A 13,997-nucleotide genomic window follows, 5' to 3' on the forward strand; every position below is an offset into this window, starting at 1 on the left:
TTTTTTTTAACATCTTGAGTAATGACATTTCTAATGTCTATTAACTAGCCTTTGTTGACTTCGGATTTTTAATAGATTATTAAATTTATCAAAGAGAAGAAGAAAAAGAAAATTATCAATTTATAACTACGGAATAGAGTAATTGATATTACTCATATTGTTTACTAACAGCTTTAATAAAAAAAAAATATCTATGCAGTTGTCGTATTGATAAAATCAATTGTGGTAAATGTGGTAAGAAAATATGACATAATAACAGCCAATTATGTACATTCCCCATAATAACACCTAAAGTTAAATAGATCGGTGACTGAATTTTGCATAAACGAAACAAAGAACTGCGTGTTCATGGGTGATGGTGATTGCTTACAATTCGTCGAAACACCAGCAAAAGAAATTTCAATATTATTTTTTATTTATGGAGGCAATGGAGGCAATGGAGCTGGTCGCCACCAGCTGCCACCACCGCGCCTGAACATTTGGTCAAATGCAGATCTTACGCCTCTACAGATCGATAGCCGACTTTAAATTAGAAAGGTATTAAGAAAGGGTTGAGAAGAATAAAGAAAAGGACTGGGAAAGGTAAGGAAAAGGAAACGGACCTCCAACTTACTGTATGAAACACAGAAGCATGCTACTGTTTAACGCCGGTCTTCTACCACTTGTACCGGGGAGTTCCCCGGTGCGAGCGGTCGCTATTCGAAGCGTGCTCGATTCTCACAAGAAATTAATAATTTTACAGCAATTTTAAATACGTTTTAATAATGACAACATTCCTAATTACACAATATATTTTACAATGCTAAATTGCTGTTTAATGGTAATAAAATAAATATATATCAACATTACTTGCAAAATTATTAATACTTAAGTACCTATCCAAAATTGAATGTTAAAGTGCGATAAATAATAATTTCCAAATTATTATCTCTCGCGCCATAATTGTCCTTTATTCCTATTAAGCCCTCATTTATATTCTTTAAAAGATAGTGAAAGTTCAGAGAAGTGAATTTCTTGTTACCTCTACCTATTCTCATTCATCACTCATTGAGTATTATTTTTATCTGAGGATATTATGAAATATACTGTTTAAATGACGGATTCATAAGATACCTGGCGCTTAGGAAATTTTCGTAATTTACGACCAATTAAATTATAACTTATAATGTGTGCGATCAGTCTCGTAGCGCGTATTTTAGCCGCTTGGGTCCGAAGGAAATATGGCGCCTATTCTAAGGATTCCGTAACCAAAGGGTAAAGAAGATCCCTTGTACTAAGACTTCGCTGTGCGTCTGTCTATCCGTTCATCTGTCTATCCACCTCTGTAACCAGGCTGTATCTAAAAATTTATGCGATATATTTCGATTATCTAAGTATTTTTCATTATATTGAACATAAAACCGGATTTCAAGTCTGCTTAATTAAAAATGCTAGAATAGTCTGAATGATTTGGATCTGGTTGTTTTGGAGTAAATACGGATGGCGAAGTAAATCCAATATTATAAAAAATTTATATGGGAGCCTGAACCTGAAGTGTATCATCGAGAAATATTTATATATTTAGTTTTTGCAAAACACGAATTTTGTTACTAATTACCTATTAGTGGAATTGTAATGGAAATCACTTCACCACTATAGCCGACTTTTCCCCCAGGAGTATATTTTCATAAACATCAAAGTTCCTGATAAGTGAACATTCATGTGAGTCAGTACTCACACGAGGGTGGGGCAATTGTTATCGAATAATGTTTGTACAAAGTTAATAAAATATCAACATAGTAAGTAACTAGTAGCAAGACATATTTTATATTCTTAAATATATTTATTCCTTGTGTTATATATTAATATTTTTACTTCATTAAAAGGCATGTACAGACATCTTGCTCAATCATTTAAAAATAAAACACTTTGTAAAATGTGAGAGTATATTTCGTAAATAAAAGCTTAAAAATGAAAAATATAAAATAGGTAGTACATTAATCGTCCAATGTTGACTATTGAGCGCTGTAGAATCTCTTAGCTGTGCCGGGCCAGAAGTTGGCGGTGACTGTCTGTAAAATATTATTTAAGTGAGTTAATAAATTTAAAAAAAGAAACTCGTTAAATTTAGATATTTTGTCGTAGGATATGTCGCCTTAAGATTGTTTATAGATTATTATCTAACTCACGATATTGTAAACTGTCGTAAAATTGTAATCACGTCCTACACGTGTAAACATTTTCTTTCAATTTAACACAATATTTTAAGTTCTACAATAAAGAGCATTTAATATATTTTACAATATGTATTATACCAAGAATTTACTTTTCCCAAATTTCTATCAGATGCAGGTTGCAAGCCGGCGCGACGCAGTCTCTTATGGCTATTTCTGTGTAGTTTTTATGTAAAAATAATGCGTTAAATTATAAGCAGTAAGTGTATGGAGAATGTAGCATATCATTTAATAGTTTACAATTTGTGTAGAAAACTATCGTACAAAACCTTTTTAACCCCCGACACAAAAAGTGGGGTGTTATAAGTTTGTTAATAGTATTTATCTTACCACGACTAGTTCTTCCGGAGAATATTCCCTCACATAGGTAATGGTGTTGCCATCTTGGAATGTTTGCACGTGTGTAAGCTTATTGCCTTCTACAGTTATTGTGCTCTTGGGCTAAAATGAAGTTCATCAGTTTAATAATTTTTAGTTACCAGCAATAAGGCACGGAATTTTTAACGTTTATAATTTTGGGAGCAACGAACCAATAGTTTATTGTGGTAGTCGAGCACGCTTCGGCACGAATTAGGCCAACTCGCACCGGGGTGAGTGGGGGAGCCGGAGGCCCGTTTCCTTTTCCTCACCCGCCCCAGTCCATTCCTTCTTTCCAGTCGTTAATCCATTCCTTTTCCCTTACCCCAAAAAAGCGGGCAGCGCATTCGCAGAGGCCCTACCTTTTCGAATGTTCATGGGCGGTGGTGATCGCTTACCATCAGGCGAACCACAAGCTCAGTAGCCCGCTATGACATAATAAAAAAAAAAAGTTCTCCAAAAGTTCTTCTATGGGGATGTCGGTCTAGGCTTATGTACTAACTAAAGACCTACTGAGACTATATTCGTTAAAAATTAAAAGGCCATTATACAAACAAAAGCGGATGTTTATGTATAGGTTTGTTTAACACAACGATACGACTAATTGCCTCAAACATTTGACTACTACATATTTTATTAAATTATACTCTTCATGAACAGTAACAAGTTACTTAAGTAGCATAACTTCACTTGTAATTATAGATACTCACAATCACTTCCGAGTTGACAACTTCGTCAAACTCGACGCCGCTTTTAAATTTCATTTCAGAGGATTTTCCATCATAGAAAGTTGTAATAACATATTCGTCACCATTTTTATCTAATTTTTGTGTCGATCTGCTATTAATGTATGCTTGAGTATCTGCTGGCGGGAGTTCTAGAGAACATATAAGGGATTTTTTATTGAAAGTGTTAACGAACTGTAAAATCTAGTATAATAGATTTCATAAAAATTGTATTATTTTCTCATTAGTAGGAATTAAGAAAATATAACGTTACTAAAATTTCCGTAGAAAATAGTAATAAATTACTCACTTAGGCTATGGACGAAATCTTCGAAGTTTTCAGTACGTTCCAATTTGTACATTTTTCCAAAGAAAGCCATGATTGAATATTTACAAAACTGTGTCGGTAGGAACTCGGCAAAGTGATAAAAAAACTAATGTAACGGTTACTTATATATTCGTGGTGAAAGAGATTATCAACGCTCATATCAAAGCCCACCATTAATCGATATCAATGTAATTTAACCGCCACCAATTTTTTTATAGGTACGTAATAATATTTACTATAGAATTGATAACTACATTACCCATCATATGTGACGCGCAGCTATTTTATATGTATGTTATTTTTATTGGATTCTCGAATTATTTATTCATTTACTGGATTTTTTTTTTCAATTATTTGACTATTAAACACACTAATATGGTATATACGTTTGAATGGAGCAATATTGGTCATGAGTCCGAGATTTGGTCAGGAAGACTATGATCAAACAAATTATAAAACGTAACTATATGTTGTTTTTTAACCTTACACGCAAAAAGTTATGAGTTATTGTTTGTTTTAACAGTTATGAGAATCTGTGTGTTCCTTTCTAAGGCTTGTTCTAAACCACGTAGCACTTTTTAATGCGGTTGTCACTATAGGATTAGGTTTATAAATATAGGATACGTACATTCTTATGTAATTTGACCGATAAATACGATTAATGTTAAATGTGAATTCAATGTTTTTTTATATGTTATACAAATATAGGTTGTATTATAATGCTTTACGTTGTTACATTTACTAAATAAATTATTTTAGAATCATTAATTAATAAATTGGCTTCCAAACGATATTATTGGCGTGTATTTGGCGTGTGTTTATCGTAACAAAAACCATTATTAGAAATATAAACTTTTAGCAGATTACAATAAGCAGCTTAAATAATTAAAAGATATATTAGTCCTTATCCTTTTAAAACTTTATAATTTTTTACATTCCACGAAGACAAAATTTGCTCTTCGCATTTATTTTAAATTCCAAATTGTGCCAGAGAAATACATATTTAATCTATGTAGATTCCTTTAATGCTACGGGTAGTGAGGGTTGCTAAAATATGTAAACTAACTAACTAATACTATCAATATATATGAATTTTAAAAAAAGTTGTTGAAAATTCAATTCATAATCAATAATATGTAATGTATTCTGTAGGATTGCTAGTTAAAGAAATAAAGCAAAGGAAAACCAAGAGTCTTAGATTTTACTTCAAGTACTCCGTTTGTACTATTAACTATGTACTACCAATTAACCAAGATATATATATTTGCTAGTTTCCATTAACAGGAGTAGAAAAGTTATAAAATTATCGGTTTTGATGTTTACTAATTCTCTAGGTACTACACAACGGACTTGTAAATTCTAAAGTACTTAGTTAGCTACTATAAGTAGTCATTAATATAATAGCGTATTGGAATTAGTCTGCCAATGAACTAATACAGTAGTACAAAAGGAGTAGATCAATGTTTTGTACTATAATGTATTAAATTCTATAAACTTAAAGCATGCCATGTTTCAAATTAAACCGTAAGTAGGTAGTTTCTGCGTGGTACGGTATGATTTAATGTAAGTGTCGATCTTGGTTCTGCATCTAATTTAAAACATTTTTCCAAATATCAAGTAACGAATTTGGTTTTCTTCTAGTAGATAGGTCAGATACCTACAAGCACACAACATTTTTCATGGATAATCTGCTGCTAGTCATGACGTGATGATATACGAAACCTTCCTATATAAGTGGACTATATTTTGCTATTCAAAAGTGTTATTTAATGCGAACCAGTAGGTAGTCCCTCAGTCAAGCACACAACCAAATAAACTTTTCAGCATTATAATAAGTATAGAGATTTCCCTAATTAACATATTTTTTTTTTGTACTAATCAGCTGACGTTTTACCGTTATCTCGCCTGATGTTAAGCACTGATCTTTGAAGCAGCACGCCTGCCTAGGAGAAGCACTATCTCGCTAGATATTAAGTATAAGGATCAAAATTATTGATATATAATATGTGCAAAATGCGAATATTGAGTGCAAGAGAGGATTACTTACATTAATCTACTATGAAAGTTCCTGATAAGCATGAGGACTGATACACATGTAGGGTGGGGCTATTATCATCGCAGAATGTTTGTACGACGAAAGTCAGTATCTACTACCATATAAAAGATTGGTATACCGCTAGGTAAATAAAAACCAGAAATTTACACTAAGAGTTATGACGTTGGATGGATAAAGAATGATACTTATTGATAATTTGTTTTTGATTTAGTAGCTATGAGTTAATTTTAAGTAATATGTTCTTTATACTTAAGCTGTCTCTTTTCACTTGAAGGGCTTATACCGACTAGTTTTTTATATTATTTAAAAATAAAATGCAACGAAAAACTGAGGTTATATTTCATAACCAAAACTTAATGTTCTTTATATAACATATTTATGGTCCACTGTTGACTATAGAGCGCCGGGATCTCTTAGCAGTGCTGGAACAGAAGTTGGCGATGATCCATCAAATCAAATGCCCATTTTGCAATTTATATATCCAACTAGCTGCGCCCCGCGGTTTCACTCGCGTAAATCTCTATCCCGTAGAAATATAGGGATAAAAAGTGGCCTATATGTTATTCCAGTAGTCAAACTGTCTACGTACCAAATTTCATTGCAATCGGTTTCATTGCAAACTTTCGTATTTATAATATTATAAGAAAGTAGGATAGTATCCAATAACACACCTCACATATAATACACCTAAAATACCTACCTTCTATAACCAAAATGTATATCCATTTACTTTCTTAGCATGGGTCTTTCAAAACATCGTTAATCGTTAGAGTGCGGGTTGGCGGATGTCACATAGACTCCATTGGCGGATGTCAGTTTTGATTCTTCAACATGCCTGTTTCCTCACGATGGTGTTTTGTAATGTGCAAATAAATGTGAAAATCTATTTATTTCTTGCACGCTCGACCTACCTCGAACCCTCGACTTTTTGGTGAACCCGAATATCTTTGTTCATTTCAAGGCCCATGATTAATTGATATCATATGGGTATTATATAGTTACAGAATTCTAATCGTCAGCATGACGAAGCTATTTTAATTATATGCTAGCATACCCGGCCACACATTGCTGTGGCTGAGTAATAATAAAATAAATATTGACCAAATTACACATAAAGTGACAAATTTCATCAAAATCGATTGAGTTGTTGAAGAGTTCATTGGGAACATACGTACATCGTGACACTGGATTTTTATATATTAATTTATTATTACAGAAAAAACCGGTTTTTTTTTTTTTTTTTTTATTTCATGATAGGGAAGCGCTTGACCACGATCTCGCCTGATGGTAAGCTGAGATGTGGTCTAAGATGGAGCGCGCTTCCCTTCGAAGGTACTTGTTCACTCTTCTCTTGAAGACCACCAGATTGTACTCGTCGGGGAACACAGACTCAGGAAGCATGTTCCAATCCCTTGCGGTTCGAATAAAGAAAAGTTTTGTCTGTAATTTAATTAATTGAGTTGTATACATTTATAAATTACCACTAAATCATAATCAGAGATTATAGTATTATCTATTACTCATTTTTATTTTTTGGAACTGGCGGTTTTGTATACACATCAAAGGTTTTAACTATATCGGAATTTGTGTCTGGATATCTACGATTTGAACGACTTAGCATTCAATACACAAATTAACACTAGAGTACTTCATTTACCTCTTTTTGTATTTTACAAGATAATAAAGATTCGGCAGCACTGGGCTTTAACATTATGATGACAATACGGCATGCAACGTTCTAGAAAAGATTATAAATAAATACTAGCGACGTAAGTTGTACTAGAATATGGGAAGTTATATCCTATGCAAATAAGTTGCTATTTTGAAGTAAGAAATTTATCGTTATTGACCGAAAAATTTTTAGCATACAATATTTGTTATATGTAACAGTCTTTAATGGTTTAATGACAGTGACTATTAAAGTATTTTAAATTAAGTCATAATTGAATGCCTAATATCATTAATGTGCTTAAGCTAATATAGATACATATCTATTCATCAGCCGATCTTTTTAATTTATCTAATCGTCTTTTGTTTACAATAAGAGCGAAATATCGATAACTGTATAAAACAATCTATATATTTAAACGACTTCTTAAAACAGAAGGAGAAGGTTATATGTCCTCTGTATATTTTTTGTGTATGTTAGGCCACGTCAAGTCAGGATCTGATGATGTAGACCTTAGAAGTAAATTTTGAACCATTTCTCGGTTTCCGATTAAAGAAGCTAAAGTTTAGCATTCGTATGTAACTTTAGGTTAATGTAATAGTGGTATGGTGTTATTGAACTGATCTGATGATGGAATCAGATGGTGGAAAATAGTATTCCTCAACGGTGAAGAGCACGGAAAGGAAATTTTGTAAATGGATTAACAATAATATTTAAGAGTTCTGTGGTACAATTAATGTCCGTTATTATACGTATACAAAATTAGTGTAAGATTTTGTAATATAATAAGTAATACAAATTCACGTGACCTATTCATATAATTTATAATTTGATAGTAGAAATAACCATCTTCCAAAAAAAAATTGATAAGTTGTACCTAAAGTAGGTTACAAGTGTGTTATCTGATATTAGTAGAACTGGACATAAATTGGTCAAAAAGTCTAATTCTAAGTAAAAGTCTAAAGTCTAATTGAGCTCAGTTATTTTACAGTACAATTTGAAATACGGCTTTGTCTTCCTAGCCAGGAAAATCTTAAACGATCCGATCAGGATTGGACCTAGAGAAGTGTGTAGTATTATTAGTTGACGGTGTGGTATCATCGTTAGATATCCTTTATATAAAATTTGCACAACATTATATATGTTCATGTTACAGCCAAATGTTTAAATCAGTTGTTTTAATAAAAGCCTAGATTTTTTTTTTTCAACGTTTTCGGGTTCCGTACTCAGAGGGTACACAGAGTTGTATCTGTCCGTTCGTTTGTTACCGGGTTGTATCCATGTATGTTGTATAGAGTATGATAACTATCATTGTGACACGAGAATTTTATGTTTTTCTAAGCGTGTAGGCAGTGAATACGAGCAATAGAAATAAAAGTTACTTCGAGTCGGTTGTAATTTAAATTTAAATTAAATGACAATATCACTTTAACCGTTAACTTAATTTTACACTTGTAATTGGAACGCGGTACAGTTCCCAGGAGACTTGCTAACACAGAAACGGTTGGACCATTTCTGTCTGTCCCGCTCGGCTTACACCCCTCCTAGACTCTGTATAACGCTATTAGATGGCGCTGGCGCTCCAATATCTCGACGGTTTGTTCGGTTGTTAGTGTATGTATCCGATAGATGGCACTGGCAGTCCAATACCTCGATTTTTTGATAAATTTTTAGTGTGTATCCGACATAAAATAAATGATATCGTATCTCTAACACTGCCTCTCTATTAGTTAAAATGCTTTAATGCTACTCACAACTTTTAGACCGATTTTCGCTTGAACATAAGAAAATAAAATATATACTTAATGCAGTTGACTAAATTAATTATCAGTATATTATTTCATTTCATGAATTATGTAGGTACATTAGAGTTTCATAGCATCAATTTTTTTATACTAATGATCCCTGTGCTAGGTTAAAACCTGTGTTACAGGGTTCATTCGTCCGTCCATACATTGAGACATACTTACATATTATTGTTTTGAATGTACATACTTTATACTATGCAAGTGACAAAACGTAAAAAAACATGTGTGTGTGCGTGTGTGTGTATGTGTGTGTGTGTGTGTGTGTGTGTGTGTGTGTGTGTAGATGAGTGTCGTAGCAGCATATATGATAGTTATATATTTCTAGTGGCGTTAAGTAGATTCTCAGTGTCCTCATAATTAAGTCCGAGGAGAAATTCGATTAATTTAATTTTACATTGATAATTGTTAAGGTTGTGCAAGTTTAATTTTTTGTCAAGAATAATGTATAATTCAGTACTTAAATAGTGGTAGAACTTTTTCGCATATTTCGTTTTTGTGAAAGTTTTGGGACAGGGAAGAGAGCGTCTCTTTTGGGCAGTTGCAGAGTTTTTTATTAGGGGTAGGATTTTGTGTTTACGTATTACTCTCTTATGGTAACAAATCTTCTATTCTGAATTAATTTTGGTGAAGGATGGATAAGTAATAAATTAAATTTCCACAATCAATACAAAAGTACAGTTTCCCCTTACTTTCTGTAACAATTTCAGTATCATTATCAAGCACTTTTATCAATTAGTCATAACTACGTTGATAACAAATGTGACCAAAATGAATAAATACAAAGTGGGCCTTACTGTTGCCATACTAACTTCACAGGGAATCAAAGCAAATGCAACGTCTTCAAGACCTCATATAAAAACTTCATTATTAATTGTGCCAGAAGTTTAATAATTCTTTCCATGTTATGTTAAAAAAAAAAATAGTTTTTGCTGACTATCCTAAAATTAGAACAGATCTAATTAAGAGAACCTGCTTTCATTGGAGAAATTAAATTCTGGATAATCTTATCTTTCATCAAATTATTATGATATGTATCACAAACCAGCGTATCTTTCGTTTAGCGTATATCAACTGATAAGTCCTTCAGGGTACAAGTCTTCTTTAAATCTAATATCTATATATATAAAATTCTCGTGTCACAGTTTTCGTTGCCATACTCCTCCGAAACGGCTTGACCGATTCCTCTGAAATTTGGTAAGCATATTGGGTAGGTCTGAGAATCGGCCAACATCTATTTTTTACCCCGATATTCCTACGGGATGCGGACTTACGCGGGTGAAACCGCGGGGCACAGCTAGTATCTTATATAATTATCTATCGCACATGGCAATATAACTTTCTTATCTTTAACCAGTTTTTTATTTACTTTTGTTTATTACTTTTGCTAACGTTTAACGTATGTATCTCTGAAGGAAATTAATCGCAATTCGCGTAATGGAAAATTAAATTGTCACTTCGTATAGATTCTCTTATTCACATTAATTTAAACATATTCACATTTACACTAAGCAATCTTTCCATTTATATTTTAGCGCCAACTTAAACGAATTCATTGTTTATGCCACATGAGGGTGAATCTTATTCTCGGTAAAACTATCATAGAGATAAGGCCCTTTTTTATAGTGGGGAAATCTTACATAGATACCCACGGCCTCCGGGGAAGAGGTCGTGGGTTATGTCGGATTCCTTCTGACTAAAACCCCACTGTGTTCCGTCGAGCCACATAAGTGAAGGGGCTACGGGTGCTTGGTAGAATTCGTCCGCGACAGAGATAAGGTATGTATAAAACTAACAAAAGTATGTATAAAAGTTAAGGTTTTTTTTTTGTTTTTTTTTATGTGTGATAGGAAGGCGCCTGACTACCATCTCGCGTGCTGATGAGCGTAGAGGTAGTCTAGAATGGAACGATCCCTACGAACGAAGATCCCTAGATTATACCCGTCAGGGAACACAGGTACAACAACAAGTCATCATGTGAGAAGATATGAATAACAGGAAAATACTTTCTAAAACAATTCCAAGTTACTCATTTATCGTTTATTTAAAGAATAGGATATGTGTACCAAGATAGCTCATTGAAGATATAAATGTGAATATTTTTTGATTGGGCTAATGATTCACACTTAAAAGCAAAAATATGATTTGTGCTATTTATTGTCATCGGAATGATTATCTTATTAACAGCTGTAAGGTCCTTTATGAATAAAAAAAAAAACAATAGTTAACATAATAAAAAGAGATGAAACTACTATTTGGCGACATAATAGTTCTTGTCGAAGACTAACCATGAACCAATTCTATCCTATCCTACTAATATTATAAATGCTTGTGAGGAAAGTTTGTGAGGATGGATGTATGTGTATGTGTATGTTTGTTACTCATTCATGCAAAAACTACTGAACTGGACAACTGGAGGAACACATAGTCTAACTTTTTATCCCGATATTCCTACAGGATACAGACTTACGCGCGTGAAACCGCGGCGCGCTTTTAGTAATTGCAGAGAAAATCCATGAAGTTTAATGAAGTTTAGTTGAAAAATTATTAGTTAAAGAGTATATGTCTGTAACACTATCACACATATATAATCACAGATATAATTATTAGTCATTACCAGGTTGATAAGAAATGAGACGGAAAAAACTCCGAAAAAAAATTAAAATGAATTCCAAAAAATGAGGAAAACGTGTTTGCGGTTGCTTAAATCATGTTCTGCAAAAATTAAATATTAAGTCAGCCATACATTTTATTAACTTCATAAGGAACAAGGTATCTTATTTCCTAATCACAAATCGATTTATTATCTTCACAGTAATTCGGTCGGTCGTGAGCTCGGTTTTAACTGTATTTATTTTATAAACTTCGTATATAAGGAAGTTCTCGGAATCAGACTTGTGAAATCTAAACTGATCAATAAATTTTTCTGCGATTAAAACAACTCAACACTTTTTCCTTCTCAAATTAAACAAACAAACATTAATTACACAAAAAATATCTTTAGGTTAAAAGCAAATCAATGTTTAGTTTTGGACAATGAGGTATAGTGGGAAAGAGCACGACTAGGCGCAGTGTCAATCCTACCCATAAAGTCAGTTCTTACGAGGCCACGTGATATACTTAATTTTTATATATGGCTCTTGTAAGTTGATCGCACATTTACTTTCAGAAATATGCGGAGAAAACTATTTAAATTTTCTATTTATTACTTACCTATCGTGAGCAGTTTTTATTGCAAAAACTCAAATCAGATATTCTTTAACTTTAATGTATGCGATTCAAGCATTATTTAGGATTACCCACGGAATGTTTGAAGTTATAACTAAGTTTTGCCGAGCGTTTGTCGAACTTACAAGTGACTCCAGGTTATCTTAAAACAAGAATAATCATCATGCTTCAGTTCGATCGTTCAACATTACAAATGACCTTTTTAACAGAGCTTGCAAAGGAGCAGGTGCCTAATGTTATGTGGTCACGACCGGCCTAAATGGACCGTAATTGTTCGGGAACTCCACAGGTTCCGTTTCAAAGCTACACCTTTTTAGGAAAGAAGTTGCGAGTGAAGTGTACAGTGGGGAACCGCCAATCATCCAGATGGTGCGGATGATATTTGTTTTTTACCACAACCGTTACAGTCTTTCATTTTGTTTTTTACCACAACCGTTACATATTTCCTACAGGCCGTTTTGGGAAATAAGTACGGTATTTAACATGTGTATTTCGCTCGTATTGCGCCCTGTCATATAATTCGCTAGGTCCTAGTTTAAGCACAGGATAAATAAATTGGTGATAGTATGGTCAATAGCTTTGTCCGGTAAATATATTTAAAATCTAAGACATTTTTTTGTCTAGACCGGACATCTTCTAGCTCTCTAGCAGAGCATAGATAAGAGACTTCCTAAGTCTATGAACGGGAATTTGAAAATCGTCCTATTCTTTATAAAAATTGTTAGGAGTTCTATAGAATTGTGAATTGTGCCTGCTGACGGAACTACAATTTTAACATGTTTTGCCGGAATGTTCTCTGCTAATATCACACTTTACTTTTATTTATTGGCATAGGGTGCTATAAATAAAATACATCTGATAATAAGATGCTACATTCATTTAATCCATAAAAATGAAAACAAACAAATTGTTGAGCGTGTTAATTTTATTTATTCGGCGACATAATATCTTTTGGCAGTGCCGGACCAGGAGCTGGTGGTGATTGTCTGTAAAATATTGAAGATCAATTAATACACACTATTATAATAGAATTATTAATGGAAGAAGGAGATTGTCACACAATTAAGAATGTTCAAATATTACACATGCAGTTGAATTTTTGTGCCGATAATTGCAGGTATTCAAAAAAACAAGTGTACTTTATTAATAAATAATAGACTTGAAATGATTTCAAAATTACGGCTTTTAGTCAAATTTAAATCAAGCAATTCTTCTAACAATTTTTTTTCTTGTATCGAAAAAAAAAACAAAGCCGAAACGGAAAATTACATACTTTGATATGTATTGAGGTTTTTTAAAAACTCTGTTTTTATTTCTATTGCCTAAGAGTAATTGCCACTGATATCTGTTGAATTATTTTATAAAATTGTTTAAACTTACCATTTCAAGTTTATCAGAACCGTATTCTCTAACTAATGTTATGATATTACCATCTGAGAATTTTTGCACTTGCGTGACCTTGTTACCATCAACGGTAAAAGTGGTTTTAGCCTGAAAAAATTATAAACAAATCAGTCCTCTCTGTCACTATAATACTTTTTTAAGGCGAGGTGAGTTCTAAGACTCGCAAATTTTTGGTTCGTTTTTTCAATTTTTCTTATACAAAATGGAATAAA

The 13,997-nt window shown here is 32.8% G+C and overlaps 2 protein-coding genes across 2 annotated transcripts in view; both read right to left on the bottom strand.

The window, feature by feature from the left end:
• Positions 1 to 1,994: 1,994 nt before the first annotated feature.
• LOC119835543 (fatty acid-binding protein 2-like) lies at positions 1,995 to 3,675 on the bottom strand. Its single transcript, XM_038360450.1, has 4 exons — positions 3,606 to 3,675; positions 3,281 to 3,447; positions 2,544 to 2,654; positions 1,995 to 2,051 (listed from the first exon to the last, which is right to left on the bottom strand). Exons 1-4 carry the CDS (start codon positions 3,673 to 3,675, stop codon positions 1,995 to 1,997), a joined length of 405 nt encoding a protein of 134 aa, XP_038216378.1.
• Positions 3,676 to 13,310: 9,635 nt separating this feature from the next.
• The window catches only part of LOC119835553 (fatty acid-binding protein 2-like), a 2,802-nt gene continuing 2,115 nt past the window's right edge, over positions 13,311 to 13,997 (bottom strand). Inside the window, exons 3-4 of the mRNA XM_038360459.1 lie at positions 13,762 to 13,872; positions 13,311 to 13,367 (exon numbers count right to left, since the gene is read on the bottom strand). Coding sequence (XP_038216387.1) covers positions 13,311 to 13,367; positions 13,762 to 13,872 — 168 coding nt within the window. The remainder of the gene's footprint in view (positions 13,368 to 13,761; positions 13,873 to 13,997) is intronic.

Source organism: Zerene cesonia, chromosome 2 (genome assembly GCF_012273895.1).
Source record: "Zerene cesonia ecotype Mississippi chromosome 2, Zerene_cesonia_1.1, whole genome shotgun sequence".
In the NCBI taxonomy this organism is placed as follows: Eukaryota; Metazoa; Arthropoda; class Insecta; order Lepidoptera; family Pieridae; genus Zerene; species Zerene cesonia.

Coding starts and splice junctions, on each gene's coding strand:
- LOC119835543 (XM_038360450.1), bottom strand. CDS start 3,675: ATGGCTTTCTTTGGAAAAATGTACAAATTGGAACGTACTGAAAACTTC. Junction 3,448..3,605: donor AGATTTCGTCCATAGCCTAA/GTGAGTAATTTA, acceptor TATGTTCTCTAG/AACTCCCGCCAGCAGATACT. Junction 2,052..2,543: donor CTCCGGAAGAACTAGTCGTG/GTAAGATAAATA, acceptor AATATTTTACAG/ACAGTCACCGCCAACTTCTG.